This window comes from Lonchura striata, chromosome 7 (genome assembly GCF_046129695.1).
Source record: "Lonchura striata isolate bLonStr1 chromosome 7, bLonStr1.mat, whole genome shotgun sequence".
Taxonomy (NCBI): Eukaryota; Metazoa; Chordata; class Aves; order Passeriformes; family Estrildidae; genus Lonchura; species Lonchura striata.
Genome location: NC_134609.1, coordinates 30,240,906 through 30,263,546, shown reverse-complemented (window position 1 = coordinate 30,263,546; position 22,641 = coordinate 30,240,906). Strand labels below are relative to the sequence as shown.

At 44.1% G+C, this 22,641-nt stretch overlaps 2 protein-coding genes across 4 annotated transcripts in view; one reads left to right on the top strand and one right to left on the bottom strand.

The window, feature by feature from the left end:
* The window catches only part of DOCK1 (dedicator of cytokinesis 1), a 268,980-nt gene that overhangs the window by 119,805 nt on the left and 126,534 nt on the right, over positions 1-22,641 (bottom strand). For all 3 annotated transcript variants that reach the window (XM_077784742.1, XM_077784744.1, XM_077784743.1), the window contains exon 28: positions 747-848. In XM_077784742.1, coding sequence (XP_077640868.1) covers positions 747-848 — 102 coding nt within the window. The remainder of the gene's footprint in view (positions 1-746; positions 849-22,641) is intronic.
* INSYN2A (inhibitory synaptic factor 2A) overlaps positions 20,104-22,641 on the top strand; it is a 45,230-nt gene continuing 42,692 nt past the window's right edge. The window contains exon 1 of the mRNA XM_021526348.3: positions 20,104-20,238. The gene's annotated coding sequence lies outside the window, so the exon portion shown is untranslated. The remainder of the gene's footprint in view (positions 20,239-22,641) is intronic.

The window sequence follows — 22,641 nt, the reverse complement described above, 5'->3', positions numbered from 1 at the left end:
TGGTGGGGCTGGAGGAAGAGGAGAAGCTGAAGGAGGACCCAAAGCCAGGTGGGAGCTCCTGGAGCACCTCAGGGTGGCAGTGGGGATGGGTGATCACTGATTGCTGGAGCTCAGGCAGGAGCTGGGTGTCCCCTCCCAGCCCAGCCTGGCCATATGGCAGTGGCACTTTCAGGTTATTACAGAGTTATCTCCTCGGCTATAAACTCCCCTCTATTATCCTTTAATTAACTTGGGTTGTTGCCTTAGCCAGGCTACCCAATGACTCTGAGAAGACAAATTTCAATTATTATTGCTTATTTAACAACTAAGGGCATCTCTAAGGTTAAAGTGTTTTGCATAAAGGGGAAAAGGGAAAGTGAGCAGATGTCTAAGTAAAAGCAACTTCAAGAAATGAAATCAGGACATCTGGAAGATTTAACACTGAAAGTTCCTTTCCTAAGAAAGCCTTTTTTATATTCTTTTTCTTCTTTGCTTACCAGATTTTACTAATGTCTCATCACTACTGTTTTTACTGCTTTCTTTTAACTGCCTTCAATCCACTCATGTCTCATGTTTTAAAACACTGAACAGCTCCAGCTGTACTCCCGTACATGTCACAGTGCCTAAATAATTATTTTATATTAAATCTGTAATGCCAAACACATTCTGTTCACATCCCACATGTGCATTTAATGACCAGTAACAGGAAAAAAAACCCAAAAACAAGCTGAGCCATCTTATGAAGAGATAAAACAATTGAAACTCACCACAACATCCGACCTCATCTTGCCAAAAGTCTTGATTAAATGGGCATAGTGATAATCCTCCATTTGCCTCAGGATGGCTGTCATGCAGGCCACGAAACTCCCCTGGCAAAAAGCAAAGGAAAGGAATCCATTATTTAGGATAATGCAACATAATACTGGCTATCAAAACATAAAATTGCTATAGAGAACCACAGAAAGCAGTGGAGATAATTTGATCATTAAAATTCATTAATGGATATGTAAAATTCAAGGAAATTTTGTCAAGGAAACAAACTAAAAGAAACCATCTCGAAAAGTTTCCAGTTTCCAATTTCAGGAGTTTATCACCGAAGCTTTTGCGACACATTCTTCATCTAAAAATTGCTCACACATTAAAATGTCTGCAAGGTAATAAACAGCACTCCTGAAAATATTACACAATATCAGCATTTGCATTTGGGAAGTCAATACTCTGCTCAAGGAAGAAATCTTTTCAAAATTATCACACTGAGCTAAACCAGCCCCAAGTTTTCATTTATTTTCAGATACAGCGATGCTTAATAAAATACTACTAATATCCAGTGAATTCCATCAAACCAGAACAGCAGCACCATCCAGATCTCTCTCAAAACACAGAAAGAGTAAAAAGTGACCAAAAGAAAGTTTAGTTTTTCCTTCTGGTGGGTGACAGTGTTGTAGTAACAATCCAACCCATTTCCAGGGCTCCTAAATGCAGTAAAATCCCACAAATGGGAGATTCTTGTCCATCCTCCCTCTCTGCCTATCTGCTAAAAGCCTGGTAATGAAGTCCACATCTTTTCTGGTCCTTAATGCAGGAGGAAAAACATTAAAAATTGGTAAAAGCCCCAGCAGAATAACTTATAAAAGAAATTATTCTTTTTTTTTGTTTTATAGAATTGCAAATCCCCCTTTCTGTGCTGTTTTTTAGGTTATTCCATACCATAGCCCAGGAAAACACTCAGTAATTTTCTCTTTATAAAGACACAGAGCCTTTATTGTTACCTTTAAATTCAGCATTAATTTCAATTTAAAATCTTTATTCCCACATCAATCCAATTAATTGAGATAAGGCCCAGAATGACACTGGATCACCTGCATGTGCTCTGAGCCCTCTTATTTACAGAATTTACAGGTTAACCTTAAATTCCACCTGATCAGCACTCCTGGAATTTGCTTTTCTCCTTCAGTGGAGCTGAGATCTAAAGTCCTACAGGATTGATTCTGTCCATGTAGGAATATTGGATTTTTCGGAGGATGCCAAGGTACCTGATGGGAGCTGTGTGGCACCTGCAAACCCCATGAATATGGAAGGAAAGTCCACCTGAGCTGCTGCTCTGGGACATTAAAAGAACTTTCTAAGAGGAACAGAATCTGGGGCTCTACAAAGACAATGTTTCCTACTATGAAATGGAAATAAGATGGGACCATCTCAAAATCCAAACATTAACTGTCAAATCTATGCCTAATGAGCTCCTGGCACAGCAAACACTGGGATTGATGCTTCAGGTTTTAGTTTTTATATTTTTCAGATTCTGTGGGTCTGAGTTTCATAGTAAGTATTGGTAAGCTCTCCTCACAGAGCAGGGAGACAAAACAATTCCTGCTCCAGCTGGGCACCAAGGACAAATGATCCAAACCTCAGCCCAGGAGCACAAACAGCGTGGGCTGGAGAGAGAAAAACAAGCAGGGTGGGACTGATGGGCTGGAGCTGGAATGGGACAATGAACTCCAAGGTGCCAATGGAGCAGAACTGATCCCAGGGAGAGCCCCGGGAGCGCTCGTGCATTTTGGGACCATTTTGGGTCATTTGGGTGCAGCCCTGGCTGGGCTCTGGTGCTGCCCAAGGTGGATCCATGAGGAGATCCTGGAATAAATCCCTGCTTTATTTTCTAGCTCTGACCAATCTTTGCTCTAGGGCAGCCTTCACAAAAAGGCTCATGCCTACAAGGAAACATTCCAGAGCCCCCATTCCCTCCCACCTCCTCTAAGGATCCATCCATCTCAGTGCTGTGCCAGCACCAGGCAGAATCAGACATTTTTTAACTTGGCTGCCTCACATTAGGCTGCACATGGAGCTCAGTTCTGTGGATGGCTCAGGACTGCCCAGGAGAGCTGGAACAAACTTTCTCTTGCCCATGATATCTTTTCACAGACACTTAAATATCCTCCAAGTCCACTGCTTGGCAAAGACAGCAATCTAGTTTTAGTTTTATTCACATCAAGCTTACAATGGCAAATTCAGCCCTTTCCAGGTGACCAAGAGCTCTGCTTCCTTCCAACAAACTTAGTTCTCAAACCTGGCTGATAATTTAGATAATATTTTTGTTTATTTACCTGTTTGGGGAGTAATTTAAGCTAATACACCTGGTGCTGAGTAGACTGAGGCATGGTCTTTAAGCAGCTATCAACACTGCTTCCTGTTTCCCTGCATAAAATAATGATTCATGCTCATCTTGGTGTTTATCTCAGTAATAAAAAACCCTCCTTTGATACAGAATTGTTCCTTGAAAGCCAACATTCCATCACACACACACATCCCTGCTCCAACACTGCTCTGCAGATCCCCACCTGCAAACCACTGTTCAAGGCCCTGCTAGGAAGGAAAATCTATTTAATATTAGGAGGAAAGTACAACTATCAGTCATCATTTTCTTTGTGAGGTATCACTTGCAGCCAGCACGCTCTTAATTACAACACTAATAAGGGTTTGTAATTATTTAGAGGTAATATTTATACTCTAGATGTTTTTAATATGCTCTAACTAGTTAGCAATAGCTAACAACATGATTAGATTTTAATCTTGAGTTGATTTTTAATCTTTAGTTGTATTTGAGATCATTGTCATCATCTACAGTCCAGCACTGGAAGCAATATATATAAAAAAGGTACCTAATTCTCTAAAAAATCAATTTCAATTTGAGCCATAGGAATAATTGCAAAGCTGTGTTTACCCAGCCAGTCCTGCAAGGGGTTCCCATTGTACTGGGCATTTCTCAGCTATTTATTCACTTAAATAGTGGCAGGCTTTGCCCTGGAACTCTTTCCCTATTGCAAAGCTCAGAAATGAGCTGGTCACACAGAGGGGAAGTTAATTACAGAATATCCACTAGAGAAACATTTTGCCAGTAGTTTCCTGCAATTTCTGCCTCTCCTGGATTGTTTCTTCCCAATCCAGGGGACACTGAGGGCCACCCTGGGCCAGCAGGGTTGAGAAGTGCCTGGTAGGAAAGGCCCTGGGGGTGCTGAGGGGTTGGAATGAGCCCAGCTGTGCCCAGGTGTGCCCAGGTGTGCCAGAGGCCACTGGCACCTGGATTGGAGCAGGAATTGTGTGACCACAGGCAGCAGGAATTGTGCCCTGGGCTGGCACTGAGAGGGATCTCAAACCCTGGGCTCAGTTCGGATCCTGCAGGACAAGAGGGACACTGAGGGGCTGGAGCGTGTCCAGGGAAGGGAACGGAGCTGGGAAGGGGCTGGGAACTCCTGAGGGAGCTGGGAAGGGGCTGGGAACTCCTGAGGGATTTGGGAAGGGGCTGGGAACTCCTGAGGGATTTGGGAAGGGGCTGGGAACTCCTGAGGGAGCTGAGGGGGCTCAGCCTGGAGCAAAGGGGGATCAGGGGGACCTTGTGGCTCTGCACAGCTCCTGCCAGGAGGGGACAGCCGGGGAGTCGGGCTCTGCTCCAGGAACAGGGACAGGAGCAGAGGGAACGGCCCCAGGGTGGGCTCAGGGTGGATATTTGGGAAAATTCCTTCATGGAAAGGTTTGTCCAGCCCTGACCCAGCTGCCCAAGTGGAGTCCCCATCCCTGTGGATGTGTCACTTGGGGACATGGGGCAGTGGTGGCCCTGGCAGTGCTGGGTTAGGTGCAAGCATGGACTCATTAACCTCAGAGTGTGGAAGCAATAGTCAGATCAGACATAAAGAAAGCAAGATAAGCTTTCCCATTAATCCATCTGGGAAACTTTAGGGAGCTGGAGAGAAAGAATTCTAAACAATCTGCACCTGGAGTTTGTACCAAGTTGTTTACTCCCAAGGGGTGTCATGTTAATTAGCCAATCATGTGAAATTTATTGATTAAATGACCTATCAGGTCCACCTGCAGCTCGCTACAGGTGGAAGAGAAGAGAAAGAGGATAAAACAAAGGAGAAGAAGAGAGATAAAAGAAGAAAGGATAAAACAAACAAGGCACTTATGCCAATCAGCCTCCTGCTAAAACTCTGTGCCACCTCTCACCCTGATGGTGACATTAGAGAGGTTTTCCAGCCTTGATTATTCCATAATTCTCTTCTATTCCCAAAGCAAAGTCATAGGATCCAGGATATCTGCAGGCCTGCCCAAAGGGAAGCCAGATCCAGCTCCCAAGCAGGATGAGTGAAAATTCTGCTCCATTAAAAGAAAACAAACCTGAAGCCAACACCAAAGCATCTCTTTTTCCTTTGGAAAGGATGCCTGATTATTTAGAAACACATTTAATATTAAAAAAAAAAAAAAGAAAAAAAAAAAGAAAATATGCTATTCCAAACTGTGAAATTACTTCTGATTTCTGTAAAATTCACTTCTGAGGCAAAACTTGAAGAGGCACAGGATGCTCCAAAATTACTTATTTTCCTAAATCGCCTTTAAAATAAAACACTCAGTGTTAAAATGGCTCTTGAGCAGGAAGAAGAAGGGAAATTCTAGTTTTAAATAATACCCACAAGTAACATTAACACTTAGAAACTCCAGAATGAAAAGAGAATTCCCTGCAGGACAGACCACACATGCCAACACTTGTCTCCCTCAGGGATAAAAGATCCTGTTTTAAACAGCCTTGTCCATTTTCTCCCAGTGAAATATTTAAATTGAAATATTAAGCTCTTTATATATAGTGAGAAAATCTAGAGAAATCAAGCCTACATTCAGTTAAGTGATGTTTTATTAAAATGTCTCTGTTACCATGGTCATGAATAGATGAAAAAGTCTAAGTTTAATTCATTTTTTCCATTAAATTTTCCTTACGTGGCCAGCTAAATAAATAAATGGATGAATATATAATTTTAAAAAAACCAAAAAAATCACTTGAATTAATTCACTACAATTTGACTTTCAGAACATTTCCATAGAATTTACTTTGTTGGAAAGGATTTTAGTCCTACTCACAATTCTCAGAGAGTTTGTAAAGATTAAAAAAATGAAGTTTTCTCTCTGCTTACAACTTGTATTCTCTCTATATCAGCAACAAATAAAGAACTAAAAATCAATTGTTATGAATTCTAGAAGCCACTCATTAAATTGCCACCACTTAGGGATTCACAGGATAAAAATCCAACTTTAAAATGTCCCAAATTTCATCTTTTTGCCACATGAAAATGTAAAATCCAATTTGTCTGCAGAGACATTTGCTCATTTCAATAATAATATTTTATGTAATTTATAGTGTAAAGGTATTAAAAAACCCAGCTGAGTAAGGCAGAGGATCTTCCATCATTTCTTCTCTTCAATAATATTTTATGTTATAAAATAGAGAAAGATATGGATGGGAGTTTCAGCTTCCAGGGCATCCTGAAGGGAGTTTGATTCCTGAAGCTTTTCCCAGGAGCATCACACCAGGAAGGGCAGGAGAAAGACCCAAAACAAAGCAGAATCCCCCCCTAAGGCACATAAATTTCTCTCTATGTACAACAATTCACGTATTTCTCACAGTATTAAAACAAACATTTCTTTTCTCATAATAGAAAATCCCCCAGTAAATTCAGCAGCACCTTCAGAGACAAAATTATTTTGTGGCTACAGCAGCAGGATAAAAACAAGTGCAAAACGTTCCCATTTATCACATTTTTTACTGAATACACAGAGCATTCCATTTCCTTAGGCCAAACTCTGCCTCTTGAACAAGAGAATAAAACATGTGAGCCTTTTTCCTTGCAGAGACAGAACTCCACACCTGAAATAATGGCAGTGATAAATATCTGGGCATTCTCCTGCTGCCACAAACATTCATTTGAAGCATCTTTCTGCCAATCAAGATGCAGTAAGGTATTTTTTCAGTGACAATATTTGCTTCCAGAGCTCCTGCAAAAGATGTGAAACTTCCTTTAGCTGATGTGACTTAAGGAGTTCAGAGCCTCCCTAAGCAGCAAAACTGATTTTAGGTCAAGCCAGGAAAAGTCCATGCAAAATGCAGAGCTCTGACATGGAGTTTAGAGGTGAAAATCAGTTTATTTAGTCTTCAAACCTTGTTTTACCTCCAGAAGCACTTTACAGATCCTGATTTGATCTCTGACAATTCCGTCTCCAGTCAATAAAAAGTTTGTTTTAAAAGGAAAACTTTTGCAGCACTGAGTCCCTGCAGGAGTGGATGCAGGGAAAGCCCTTTGGGAAGAAAAGCAAAGAGGTTTTCAGAGAGATCAGAACCAGAATCCAGCCCTGACTGTGACCTCCTGCACCTGAGGGAGCTGAGAAGAGATGGAGAGAGAATATTGACACAGGGATGGCTCCCAGTGCAGGGGCAGGGATGGGTGGGAGACTGGGAATTGGGAATTCTTGGTTGTGGGGGTGGGGAGGGGCTGGGCTGGAATTCCCAGAGCAGCTGGGGCTGCCCCTGGATCCCTGGCAGTGTCCCAGGCCAGGCTGGATACTGGGGCTGGAGCAGCTGGGATGGGATGGGATGGGATGGGATGGGATGGGATGGGATGGGATGGGATGGGATGGGATGGGATGGGATGGGATGGGATGGGAAGGGATGGGATGGGATGGGATGGGATGGGATGGGATGGGATGGGATGGGATGGGATGAGATGGGATGGGATGAGATGGGATGGGATGCATGGGATAGGATCCATGGGATGGGATGAGATCCATGGGATGGGATGGGATGGGATCCATGGGATAGGACCCATGGGATGGGATCTATGGGATAGGATGAGATCCATGGGATGGGATCCGTGGGATGGGATGGGATGAACTTTGAGGTTTCTCCAAACCATTCCACGATTCTGTGATTCCAAGCCCGCAGGAGCTCCACTGAAATTCACTTTGCAAAGGTTTATTTGTTAGGAAGTTGATGGTAACACAGTGGGAATAGACAAAAAAAGTTCCCTGAATCAAAAGTGCTTTGCACCAACTTCTGTAAAAAGCAGGCGAAAAAATTAATGAGATGTTTTAGCAACACCATTTATCATGTTTCTAGGGCTTTTACAAAAAAAAAAGTCCATTTTAACCAAAAAATGCTCCTCTTCTAAAAGCTCCATGCAGTGTCAGTATTGAACAGTGCCCTTCAATGGAACCCACAGTGCTCAGGAGTTCTCAAGGTCAGTACATTTATTTCTGGTTTTCTAAACGCATTTGCCTTTCCTCATGGTTTTTTGGTTTTTTTTTCCTCCCTCTGCTACACTAAACATTATTTCACTGAAAATCTACAGAACTGCCCTCAATAAATCTGTTTCAGGTATCTTGGTTTACACATCTATTAATGGTGATAATAAAATTATAAATGCAGTCATAAAATACAGAAAACAACTGAATTTATGGGAATGGCCAGTACTCAAACTCTAAAAAATAAAAAGGAAAAGCCATAAAAAAATGTTTTTTAAGTAATTTTGCAAAAAATGCAGCACTGAATATGGAAATACAACCCTGGTGCCAGGGCCTCACCATCCTCACAGGGAAGAATTTCTCCCTAATATCCAATCTAATCTCCCCTCCTTCATTTTGAAGTCATTCCCTGCTTTCCTGTAGATATGCCCTTGTAGATATTTCCTTCAAAAAGTCACTGAGGAGGAACAATAAAACCAAACCTATTACAATGAGAAGCCCCATTTTATTTATCAAACACAATTAATGTTGAAAGCCATAATAAACTTTTGATGCAGACCAGGAAAAAGAATTAAAGAAAAAGAGAAACCTAAAAATGAGGTGATAATTGGAGCCAAGTGGCATTTCCAGTTAGGAATGCACTGCAGTCCCAGTAATTGGGACAGCCCACAGGTACCTGGGTTATTGTCTCTGCAGCACTGAGGTATCACTATGACAAATTATGTATGGAACAAGAGGAAGAGAAATGATCTTTTAAATGATAATCTTCACACCACACAGGTGATGCTGCCAGATGAATACACTCCTAAAAGCAACAGCCATTTTGAAGACAAATTATCCCACTTTTGGTGCTTCTCACCCGCCTGTTTTAACGTAAATTATTTAGCAACTGCTTTATTGAGGGCCCAGCGAGCTTGAGAGATAAGAAATGTGTGCAATCCAAATTTAATTGATGAAACCACGCAGTTCAGAGATCCCTGGATTAAAAAGCTCCTTGCAGGAGGAAGTCTCTTTGGGGAAGCTTTTGCATTTTGTAATTAATTCCTACCTTTGGTTCACTCAGCACATCAAGCATCACACCATACCCCGGGGCTGTCCCCTTCCCCAGTTTTTGGGACAGAACACAGTGCACATGGGAAGGTTTATGGGATGCAGGCTCTGCTGTGGGGCTGTTCTCAGCTCTCTGAGCTGCAGAAGGTGACCCAGTCCTTGCAGACAGGAATTACTGCCAGGCTCTCATCAGTGGGGAAAATGAAGGCAGGGCTCTCTCCACGTTTGCATGATATCAAAATGAAATCCCCAGCACAGGCAATGTTCTCGTTCCCTCCTCCCCAAAGAGCAGAAGTGATGAAATACACACAGACTGATAAGAGGCTGGTCCTTTGTTCTGACTTCTCTGACTTAAGCTCAGTTTTCTGTGATATTTTATGTTACAGCAGCAAATTAATGCTATTTACACAAATGCATGTATCAATATGGTAAATAAGAGAAATACAATTTCCAGACAGATCACATTTCAATTGAGAATTTCTGTTCCAATAGAGACAGATAAGAGGAGCTGAAAAGATTAATACCCAATAACAGCAAACAGGGGATTTCACAGGAGTGAAATTGCTCTTCCCTGCCTACAGGAATGTCCTCATCTTACCTGGATCTTCCCTTGGAATTTGGCACCCAAATCACTCCTTCCACCCCAGCCATGGCAGGAACACCTTCCACTGTCCCAGGTGCTCCAAGCCCCAGTGTCCAACCTGGCCTTGGGCACTGCCAGGGATCCAGGGGCAGCCACAGCTGCTCTGGGAATTCCAGCCCAGCCCCTCCCCACCCTCCCAGCCAGGAATTCCCAATTCCCCGTATCCCATCCATCCCTGCCCCTGGCAGTGGGAGCCATTCCCTGGGTCCTGTCCCTCCATCCTTGTCCCCATCCCTCTCCAGCTCTCCTGGAGCCCCTTCAGGCCCTGGAAGGTCTCTGAGTTCTCCCTGGAATTTCTCCTCTCCAGGCTAAACAATCCCAAATCTCCCAGCCAGGCTCCAGAGCAGAGGAGTTTTATCCTTGTCCCACATGCACAAGTTGTTTCCTGCACCATTTTACTTCACCTGTAACTTCTGCAGGTTGTTCAATTTTATAAAACATGTGCAAGGTTTGCAAGGAGCAGAGGAAAATTTCCATGACATTTCCCTTTTCCAAGTTTCCTGTATTTTCCAGGAGCTGTCTGCAGGTGTTTGGAGATGCAGCAATATCTGCATTTTACACCCTCTCAAGGAACACAGACCTGTTTAATACTTTGCATTTAATTAAAGGGAGTAGGGAAGGCCTCATCTGCAGAACCTGAACACAAGAATATGTGGGCTGAGTCTCCAAGAATGACCCAATTCTTCCCTAACATTATTAAATTTGAATTTTGTTTCTTATTAAACGCACAGCAACTCAAGACTTTGGGGGATTCTCTCAGACAACCCAGTGCTAAACAATGTGCAGTCTCCAGAAGAGCTTCAAAGGCGCCTCATGAAAAGAACATGAAATCAATCTCTAAGCTGCAATCTAAGCAAAAGGAGATGAACTTTTCTATTGTGGAAAAGTGAATTAATTAAACCCCTCTTTTATTATGATTTGGGACGATGACCAAAACGTTCAGCAGAATAAACTCCAACAGGATGCTGCTGATAAAAGGCTCTTTATCCTGATCCTGCCTGAACTCAGCAGAAATCCAGCCCCAAGAGGACAAAAGGAGACCATCAACGAGGTAAAGGACAAACTGCTGGAGGTAAATGAACCAGTGTGGACCCAAGACACAGAAGAATTTTTCTTTTATATTGATTTTGAATGAATAATAAATTTGGAAGTTAAGAAACAAGCTGAACATGCTAAACACATCTCATTCCCTTCTCCATTCCACAGAAAAGTAAGATCATGGAATCTCAGACTGCTCTGGGTTGGCAGTGATGCCTCAGGTTTCAGCTTTTCTATTTTTCAGACCCTGTGCTGCTTTAGTGTGAGGGTCTGAGCTTCACATCAGGGGATGCTGAGCTCTCTGCACAGAGCAGGGAGACAAAACAATTCCTGCTCCAGCTGGGCACCAAGGACAAATGATCCAAACCTCAGCCCAGGAGCACAAACACCGTGGGCTGGAGAGAGAAAAACAAGCAGGGTGGGACTGCCTGGGCTGGAGCTGGAATGGGACAATGAACTCCAAGGTGCCAATGGAGCAGAACTGATCCCAGGGAGAGCCCCGGGAGCGCTCGTGCATTTTGGGACCATTTTGGGTCATTTGGGTGCAGCCCTGGCTGGGCTCTGGTGCTGCCCAAGGTGGATCCACGAGGAGATCCTGGAATAAATCCCTGCTTTGTTCTGTGATTCTGTCCAGCTTCTGCTCCAGCCTGAACAAAGCATCAGAAGGGACCTTAAGGCTCATCCCATCCCAGCCCTGGCCAACCTGTCTTGGACACTTCCAGGGATTTCCTCCTGAAGGAATGGAATATTTGCTCAGGAAGCTCTGTTGCTTCCAGCTGAAGCTATTTCAGGTTTCTCTGTACTTGCAAGTTAACCAAAACCCACCTAAAATATTTTAGGAGAATAACTTATTTATTTTCTCACTAAACCAAAGGTGCAAAACATGTTTTGACAATTTTCCTCATGACAGCCAGCACACACCATGTACTCCAGCAACAACAAAACACCACCTAAAAAAATTCCAACTTATAATTGAATTTTATTTTCCTCCCCCACTTTGTTCTGGCAGAAATCAGAAGGGAAAGAAGCAAATCCCTCCCAAATAAGGAGTCGTTTATCACGTTCTAAGAACACTCAGGATTAGAGATGGATATTCAGTTCTGGAATTGCTTTCCCCCACCTATGGCCCCGGCGTGCAGGCAACAAAAGCAACTTAAGTTGAGCGATGTTTTTTAATTATACATCCACACTTAAATGAGAACTAATCTCTCCTTGGAAAAAGCAATTAAATCCAAACCAAGATTAAAATCAGTGGTGTAAAACGTGCCAAAGTCAAAATCAGCTCCTCAGGCTGCAGAGGCAGGACAGGGAATGTTTCTAGGAAGGGGCTGCTTTGACCCAAGAGCTGAGCTCAGCCTTCCTACACCATTCCAAGAAAAAGTATGGATCTCCCATGATTCACATCCCTTTTTTCCATATTTTTTTTCCCATCTGGGCAGTACCAACAGGACCAAGCAGAAGCTCTTTTCCAGGTTCTGATGTTCAGGTTCATGCCCAGACTCACCCAGGATTTCCCATCCCAGCCCTGGAGATCCAGGAATCTGTCCCAAAGGGAAGTAAAGCCAAACCAGCAAAGCAGCTTTAAGATGGCTTCAAAATATAAAATAAATATTAAGAAAGAATAGGAAAAACCTAAAATCAGCACACAGGCTACTGCGAAATCTCACCAGAATGGTAGAGAATAGAACTAATTTTTTTTAAGGCCCCTCCCAGCCCAAACCATTATGTGATTCTATGATTAAAATATCATAGAATTCAAATATACAAAAATGTATGTTACAGTACTACTTAGATATACTAAAGATACAAAAAATGAGGAATTAAAAATACCAAAACATCCCAATTATTCCCAGGACCCATCTTTCAATCTCAAAACATGAGATTTTTTCTTACTTTATAATTTCCAATTTAAAACCATCCTAAATCATTTTTTGGGGTGGGGTATAACATTTGAAACCCCAGCAGAAAATCAAGCAAGCCTGAGTTATGGCAGAGCCTACAACACTCATCCCACTCTTGACGTTTGGCAAAAATGGGATCTGCAACATCTTTTGATATGGCTGAAAAATACTCATAATCTCTTGAGGAGGTAAATTTAACTATTGTTTTTAAAATGCTTTAAAAATACCTCAGAAAAGCTACTTAGAGCAAGATAAAATGTTCTTCAGAGCCAAGGAAATAGCTCTGATTAGGTTGTCCCTATAAGTAACTGTGAGGTATATGGACAATTTCTGCATAAAGAGATCACAAACATTACCCAAAGTCATTAACTGCTAGGCAGGAATTAATATGTTTACAATTCAAGCCAAGTAATAAATATGAATATATAAAAGGCAAATACTCATTGCATCCCTGTGAATTATTAAAATTCTTTCTTTCTTTAATAAATGGAAAAATTAACATGTACAAGCATTCTGCTTTTTCCAGTTACCGGGGTTTTTTTCTAGGCAGGAATCTTATCCTTGTAACTTTTGCTAACATCTGAAATTTAAGGGAAAAAAAAGAAAAAAAAGGCCAAACAAAGAAAAAAAGATATTTTAAAGTTCAAAAAATTTTATGAAAAACCCCACATCATGAATTGCCTGCTAAATGAGCTCCTATGGAACATCAAGACCAGGCTGGATGAGGTTTGGAGCTACCTGGGATTAATTATGGAAGGTGTCCCTGCCCATGGCAGGGGTGGGACTTTAAAGTCCTTCTAACCCAAACCATGCTGGGATTCTACAGCGAGAAGAGCGAGGGTTTGTTCTTTCTTCCCCCCAAGACTTGGTGTCCCTTATCCCAGCCACCAAAGCCATCTGTGACATGATGTGCCAGCTTCCAGGATGCCACCACCCGTCCTTTTGTCACCACCTTCAGTCCTCAGGAGCTCTCCAACAAGACATCAAGTCCCTCATTAGATAATCAATTGCTGCAGATCTTATCTGTCACCTGGTAATTGATGTGAAATAACAAAATGATGCTTCCAAACACAGCTCATCACTCCAGCTCATCGTCCTGAGGACAAGATGAGCTCAAGCAAACCTGGGTGATGTTTCCCACCAGGCTTCAGTGAAAGCTTTGATTTCCATCAGCTCATACAGAAGTAAAATAATTCCATAAATAAACAGTCTGCACAGCTTGAGGGGAACATCATAGCTGGCAGGAGGAACGAGAAAGGCCACCAAAGTGAAGAAAGGCCACCAAAGCCAAAAAAAAAGGCTCCAAGGAGAACTTCATGTGGCCTTCATTATTTAAAGGGGGCTTGGAAGAAAGATGGAGAAAGACTTTTATTTTCCCACTGCCAGAGGGCAGATGGATTTTGGGAAGGAATTCCTCCCTGTGAGGGTGTAAGGCCCTGGCACAGGTGCCCAGAGCAGCTGGGGCTACCCCTGGATCCCTGGCAGTGCCATCCACCCAACCTCCCCATCCAGGCTTGGGCAGAAGGCTGCTGAGAAGGGAAGGATGTGGATACACTCAATTTATTAGAGCACTACTTTGAATTCCCAGAAGTAAATTGGAGAAGTGCCACATTATTATCAAATTATAACTTTTATCTCTGGGTTTTCAGAGATTTCATCCTTTTCCTCCCCAATAGCCCTTCCAGTTATTGGGCTTTTTCATAATACTGATGGACACCCTTTGGATATAAAGCTGCTGCTAATTATGCTCCTCAACCACTGCTAAGTATTAATATTTAAAGTCCTGAACTTGTTTAAAAATTGAAGAAAACCAAAATGTGGTGCTGCTTTGAATGGTTTTTAATTCAGTGTCCCCAAGCCATACAGGATAGAACCATTTTTCCTGGATTGTGTTTTGAAGAGCCACAGACCAAGGATTAAGGAGGATTTCGTGTGGCCTCTGATGTCAATTGTAAACTCATTTAATCATTATCAGGCTCCCCATATTTTTCAGAACACAACGTTTTGAAATATCATGGGCTTTTAGGATTTCCAGACTTTCCAAAATAACTTCTGTTCATTTCTTAAAGTAAAACTCAGTCACAGACTGAGATTTTTAGACTAAAATAAGTAAGGGAGGAGAAGCTCTTAATTGTGAGCATATGGCTAAATTTTAGGTGCCCATGATGCTGCAAACTGCCTCTTTTATATCCCTTTTTTATTCACTGTCATCATATTTCCCTGTCATGTATCAAAGTTATTAAGAGCAGTTTTATTTTGGCACTTGCTTGGGGATTTTAGAAACTACACTAAAGAGTTCATTTCTGAACATTATGGCCAAAATACTAAATTTTCGTTTAGAGCACTGATAGAAATGGTGAGTTTAATTCTATTTGCACTCTTCAGTATTTCCCTCGTCCATAATTTTGTAGGGTTTTCATTTTTCACTTGTTTAACACATTTAATTTCAGCTTGGTTTTTTCTGTTATGCATTAGGACCAGGCTGCTCCCTGGGCTTCTAACTTGAAGGCAACATGCAAAAGCACATAAAAGTCTGTATTTTTATGCTATGTTCAAACTTTAAATAGTTCAATATTTCAAATGAGAAAACCTTCCTGAGGCTTTGGGAGTTTACATTACTTTATTACATCGAATGTTCTCCACTTTGACAGAAAAGTTGCATTAAATCCTCCATCTAATGAAATCAATGTTGTATAAATAATATATTATTCCACCAAAGAGCAAATAGGAATCAGATGCAAGTATCCCCATTATTTGTTGGATTTGCCTTTTTGCTGCCCATAACTTGAGTTTGAAGATGAAATTCATGCTCATCCCACATTTCATTAGGTGGTTAAAACTGAAACCATTTATCTAAAGGCAATCAAAAGTATGACCAGATTTGTTGGTTTTTATTTTTAAGCAGGGCATGATTTTTTCCCTTTGCTATAAAGCAGTCAGAGAGAAAACCCTGGAATTTGGGAAGGTCATAAAACAAAAGAGATATTAACAAAGTTGGCAGAATGTTCCTTTAAAAACATTCCCCCACACTTCCACAGTTCTTCAAGACATCTTAACAAGGATGTAATTTCCCATTTGTTCTCAGTGAGCAAATCAAACAGGGTGATTTATTATTCAGATGGGCACAAAGGATTTCTGAAATGCAAAAAGAAGGGCTCTAAAAGCACAAGTCATCAGTAATGACGACAGCCTGAACTGCCTTTCAAATATGAACAAAATGCAGCCATTTAGGGGCTCATACATCACGCTCTCCCAGACCTTCATTTATTTCCCAACTGTACAGGCTGCATGAAAATGGAAGCAGAATTTGGCCTCTACTGAGAACATCTTTATCAGGGACGTGATTCCATGGGAAAGCAGCTCAGAATCCTCATCCTTGGAAGAACAACCAAGGCTTTCCCATCACCACTTCAGTTCCCTTCCCAAAAACATCTGTGTGCTGAAAAGGAACTTTTCTGAACTATAAACACAGTGAAAATATGACAAAACTCCCACTCCAGTCCCAAGAAAATCAAGATTTTCTTGATAAACATCTCCAGCAATTTGGGCTCCTGACGAGACAGCATTCAACTGGAACCCAAAATCTCAGCTTTAGCTGCTGAGACCTGCTGTTCTATTTTTCTTCCAATGATCTGTACGATGGGAAATTGAGAGAAAGAACTAAATGCTGCTCATTCTTATCCCAACGAAGCACAGAAATAACCATCAGAGCTAATGAGGTTACTCAGCATTTTTCTTCTCCGAGCAGAAAACCCACAAAGAGCAGTTCCCTCAATCAGCTGTTTAATATTTCAGCTGCACACAGGTATTATGGGTATTAGACACATATTCTTAAATCCACTTTATCTTCAAAATGTTCCTTTAAGTAAAGAGATGTGGAATTAGCACTTTATGTATAAAGAACTGACATCAGCATAGGCTCAAATGAATTTTCCAAGCTCATGGAAAAGACTTGTTATGGAGGAAGACACTCCAACAAATCTCCCAAATTTCTGGCAAACATGACTCCAAGAGACCTTTTTTTGCATCACAGCCAAACAGAAAATATCCTCCCCCAAAGCAAGGAGCTCCTCCAAGGAGTGGACTGCATCAAGACCTGTTTTAAATTCCAGCCAAGTTTGCCTTCACCACAGCTGGAGAAGATATTATATTTAATATTTACCATCCCTCCATTTCTGTTTTACTGGCAGGTTGGAGGAAACAAATTAATTACCAATTTAGCCCAGAAAGCCAGACAGTTATCATCTAAAGGCATGGAAATAGCCACCTAATTAATAGGAATGAAGGTTCAACAATGTAAAAATACTCGGTTTTAGCAAAGACTGAATGATAGCACTGGTCCCAAGTGAGTACAGAGAGAAAAGGCATAACTTTGTCCACAGCTCTGCTTCAAATCAAGTGAACTTCACTCTTCTTTCATCTCCAACACAGGTGGGAAGTTCTACCATAGATTAGCCTGGTTCTAAGGAATTAATATCCCTGGGAACCCAGCTCAGGCATGTAGTGTTGGGACTTCAATTATGCCTCCTAATATAATTAGAAAATCCCACTGGTGCTGGTTTATCATCCTCCTTCCCCACACTGGTGATCACCAAACACCTGGCAGGTAATTCAAGCTCTGGCTGCCACAAGCTTTTCCCTGAGCTGCATCCAAGCTTTCCTCCACAAGAAGTTCAGAGACTGTTCCAAAAAATTACATTTTGGTGTTGCACTGTCGGACCTGTGTGTTCTAGAGCAGCATAATCCTACAGAGCAGCTGCACTGCAAAAAAATCCCCCCCAGGCACAGCATTTCCTGGGACAGTCCTTGAGCCAAAACCTGACTGTGGGAGGACATGCCAGGCTGACCCTCCCACAGCCACCCAGATGTGTCCTCAGAAACTGAATGTACGAAAAAAAAAAATCACGTAAAACCTGAAGTCTGTAACACCAGGCTGTGTGTGATGAATATTTCTAAATACAGGTGCCTCCCTGAATTTATGGTGCACTTAGCAGTGAGGGAGAAGAGCCCCTCACTGTACTTCTCCACAAAGAATGCCACTAAAACTCCTTCTCTCTGTTCTCCAAGCCCTGCTTTTCTCCCTGCCCCCAGAATTCCAAGGCAGGACTTCCACCTGCACATGTCACTGCAGCCCCAAGCAGTGCTCACTCCTCCCTGACACACACAGGGAGAAAAAGCCAATCTGGGAAGGCAGGACACTCCGTAAGGGAGAAATGCATTTATAACCTAAAACAACTACAGTTAATTGTCTCTTTTATCTTTGCACCCTCTCAGGTTGAAGCCCAACCCCACTCTTCCCTTCTCAAGCATCTCTTCAACACTACATTTCATTATGCAACAGACATGCTCAGCATTTTTAAAGGCTAAAATATTGACAAATGGGGTGATGAAGCATTTCCAATTTCCCAGTGTATTTACTTCTATGTGCTGTTACAGTAACATGAAGCATGATAATCACAAAACAGTTCATTTTTCACAAACCCTGATTTTAAAAAATCCCTGTATACACCAATGGTGTCAGCAGATACACATGAATCTGGTCCACATCAGAAAATACTTTTTAATTCCCTAAAAATCTCCGGAAGATGCTGTACAGTTTATAAGTGGGGCATATGAATAATGCTGTGCAAGACTAATCAGCCTTGAGACAACAGCTTCTAAATATCATTATGGAGAAGACAAGAATGATGTTTAACTTCTGCTTCTGTCAGACAGATTCTCCTTTCAAGTCACTCAGGATATCGAGTTATAGTATTTCTCTACAGTAATCACGGGCTGGATAAACTCACATTTTCAGCTTGTGAAAAAGCAACAGCATCTCCTACCACTGATCTGTTGGCTCTGAGGAAGTAGCCTGCGTTATTTCAGACGTGGTCACCCTACCATGTAATTTTACCCACATCTGTACCCAGGCTGCAGCCAAAACCACGTTCATTTTCGCAGAGCGAAATCCACAGAGGACCTGGAATACAGCAAGTCAGCACTGCTGGGAAGAAAACCGAAAAGAAAAAAATAACAACAGCGTGGTGGTTGCTGTTGCATCAATAAGCAGGTCGATACCGAAGTTATTTGGAAAAAAAGCGTATCTCTGGTAAAACACCACGAGAGATGCTCAGTGTGATCAAAGCTGTGGCAGGGCAGAGCAGTGGGTGGAGTGGAGGGCACCCCGATTTAGGGATCAGCAGCAGAGATAAGGAGCAGAGGGAGGAGGGCAGTGGGAGCACCTGCACAGGTGGCAGCCCGGCAGAGCTGCCCTCTGCTGTCTGTGTGCACTGCTGAGCAGCGCTCTGCTCCGCTCCTGCACAGCCACAGCGAGCTCAGCCCCGCACGGAGCCCCGGGTCCAGCCGCACCCCGCCCCAGCGCACCGCCTGCCCCGCCCGGGGCCGCAGCACCGCGGGTCCTGCTGCCATGGGCTGCTCCAGCTCGTTCTCTCCAAAACACACCCAGCAGCCGAGCCCGTGCTTCTGCTGCATCGCTCATCCAGCCTGCTGTGGCGTGCGGGTCGTGCTGCAACATTTCGGGCTGGTCCAGCCGCTCTTTTCAAGTCAGGGGAAGCTTCAGTAACCCCCAAAATCAATAACCCTCATCGACATCCGTGGTGAAGGCAGTGCTGTGACAAAGGAACTTCGTGGCCCACACCTGCTGGCACCTGGGCTAGGGGACTTTCCTGCTGGAAAGTATTTATTGAACAGCAAAACTCCTGGGAATCTCCAAATGAAAAACGGAGCAGTTCTCACACCTCTCATGGCGTTTTCTATCTATCACTCAGGTAAAATACACACGACCTATTAAACTCCCAACTTTTTTTTTTTTTTTTTTTTTTTTAGTGGAAAACACCGCTGTTAAACCCTCTGTACAACGAGAGAAAAGGAGGAAAGGGGATTCAAGTTCTACGCGGATTATCACGTTCATCGATCTCCTCTGCCAAACTGCTTCGCTACGAACTCGCGTCCATTTTACGGAAGGTTTAAAAGCAAATGGGAGCAGCTACTCCTTTAGCACCTCAAACACTTTCCCTCCCAATAAAAGGCAGCCGTGTAGCTTTAACCCAGCGCTTCGCTGAAATTCCCAATGGATCAGCATCACCCACTCTGCGGCTGCTCCACCGCTCCCGTAGCGCGACTGGAAACCCGGGCAGCGCGGAGCCGGCGTGCACGGCTCCCTTATTAATGAACCCCGCGCAGGGGGAACGGGAGGAATAAATAAACCTTCCCAGCGAGCCTGCCAGCTCCGCGCTTCTCCCCTCCTTTGCGCGGCACCGCTCCATCCCACCTCCCCCGCCCGCCCCCGCCGCCAGCCCGGCCCCCGGCTCCTCCTCCCCGCTCCCGGCCGGCTGGGGGACGCCCGCCGGTCCCGCTCAACAAGTTCCCCTCGGCGGGGAGCCGGCCGAGGGGACCCCCGAGAGCGAGCCCCCGCCGCAGCCCATGAGGGCGGCGGGGCAGCGCGGCGGCGGCGCGGCGGCTCCGCGGCAGATGCGCCCCGGCGCCCAGGCTCTGACGCCCAGCTCGCCCCGGCGGCTGGAGGGAGATGCTCGCCCAGACCGCCGCTTCTGCGTGAGGAAGCACAAGGTAAGGCGCCCCCGAAATCCCCCGCTCCGCTGGTTCTGCCGGCGGAAAACTTGGTAGGGATGAGGAGGAGAAAGGCTGGCGCTGAGCGCCAGCGTTATGCAATAGCGTATCTGCCTGCCTGCGAACAGCTCCTGCATCCAATAACTTTGGTGACGGATAAGGAGAGAATATCCCGATACGCGACTTTCTTCTAGAAAAATGCCAGCGTTTCTTTGCCTGCTCCCCTTCCAGCGGTGCCGGGGAGGGGAGAGGGGTGGCCGGAGGATTTCTGGAGGATGCACGAAGTGCTTTGGCTTTTCACATGGCTGATGGCGAGGAACTACCGCTGCTTATTAACTTCAGCCGTCCTAATGAAGTGTCCGTACAGCGGCGATGGAGGAACGCGGGATGTGTTCATCCCTGAACTTGCAGTACGGCACTTCATTAAAAGCCCAACCAACCCAAAAATCCTCCTCGGGGACTGAAGCTGCTGCTATTCACTGAAGTGTGCAGGGCTCTCCCGATTTAACACACCCGAGTCCCCCATCACCATCACCGACCACACAGAAACCGGGGATGCCGTGGAAACGCGGTAAGAAAACGGGACAAAAGGTAGCAGGGAACCATCCCCAAAGTCACAGTCCTTGCACCCTGCAAGGCATCCCGATCTTCCCGCTCTGCAATTCCATCGCGCTTCCCTCGCCAGTAAAAACCCTCTGGCGTGACCTCGGCGCCGGTACTTCATGCCACGTTCGGGGGAGTTACGGCAGCGAGGGGATGCGGGACTGCAGTTCCATGGGATCTGCCAGCCCCGGCAAAACAGGGACAGCTTGCACTGCTGGCAGCGGGGAATTGATTCCCTGCTTATGTCACCGTCTCCCGAGGGCTCTGTCCCAAGGGAGATGTGCCCCCCTCTCAGTCGGAATAGGGAATGGAGCGCTTTGCTTTGACCTTGTGCGTCTAAGCAGCTTAAAATGCTGCACGGAGGAGAATTTAACTCATTAGGCTCTAAAACCGGCAAATCTGGCAAGACCTGTTTCTCCCAGCCTCGGAGAATCCTTTCTTTTTCCCCCAGCTGAATACTGGCAAGCGCTAAGGAAAAGCAAACCAGTTACAGGTCACGTCTGATATAAACCGGGAATTTATTCGCTCCGTTTAAGTGCTGGATCGTGCTCGGATTTACCGGGCTGCCAGGAATGCTGCATGTATCAAGGTTAAAATCTGGCTTCTAGATGGAAAAACTCCTAGCTATAAATAAATAAATAAATAAATAAAATCACATGATATGCAATTATGTCCTAACCACGGACTGGGATTAATCTAATGTCGAATTCCAAGCCAAGAGACCAATAGTAAAAATAGGAAATCAGGGAGAGGAATGGATCCCCTCTTGATGTGATGCCTCTTGGTGTTCCACCAGCCTGCTCATGCCTGGCTGTCTGGACTACAATGATCTGTTCCCCCTGAGTACAAATAACAGTTCTAAGTTAAAAGCTGGGCTTTTCTCCTGGCATTAAGAATTCATATTTAGATGAAAATATCTCGGGGCTCAGGTATTACTAATTTATCACCTGGAGGGTGATATTCTGCTATACAGTGGTGGCATAGGGTCTCTAATTCCAGGGGAAATCCATAATGTACACTGCTAATCCAGAGACTCAAACTGAAATGTTCTAATTCCAACAGTTCTAAAATAAAATTCCTGCCCCAGAGTTTACGGTGCTGTTGCACTGAAAGCATCCTCCCTTCACATGATGGGGAAAGCTGATACTAAATCAGCTTTTTTTAGGTCTTTTTTGTAAGGATGTCACGATGCCCCTGATGAAAAATGTTTGTGCTTTAGGACTCGGTCATTATTAACGATGTGTGTTTTTAACGAGATGCCGGAGATAATTCTAATCCTGGATGGAATCAGAGCTTTTCCCTGGGACTAACACATAAAAAACCAGCTGGGCAGGAGCACCACAAGAGAAAGTGCTCAGTTCCTTATCAAGAGGGCCAGCACTTAGCATTCAATGCACCCTTGTATTAACTGAGCTCACGAACAAGGAGCTGGTGAGATCCTCGCTGCCTTTCCCCCCGGTTAACCACTGCACTGACAGAGCATTTCTGCACGAGGGGCACACACAGCATAGCCCATATTCTAATCTAGACATCATTAACTCAGCAAAAAGAGTGGGAAGGGCAGTGCAGAGGAGCACAGGGAAGGAGGATGTGGAGAAGAAACCAGGAGCTGCCCAAGTGCCGAGTCACGGAGCGTGCGTCACCTCCCAGACCGGCACCAGGACACTGCCTGGGAACCCAAAAACCCAAACCCAGCCAGGGCTTGTACAGAAGGCAGGGAAGTACCAACACTAATGGCTGCTTCTGCAGCATTTAAAAGCCAACTTAGCCATTCCTTTGCCGTGACTGATGGGGAAACCA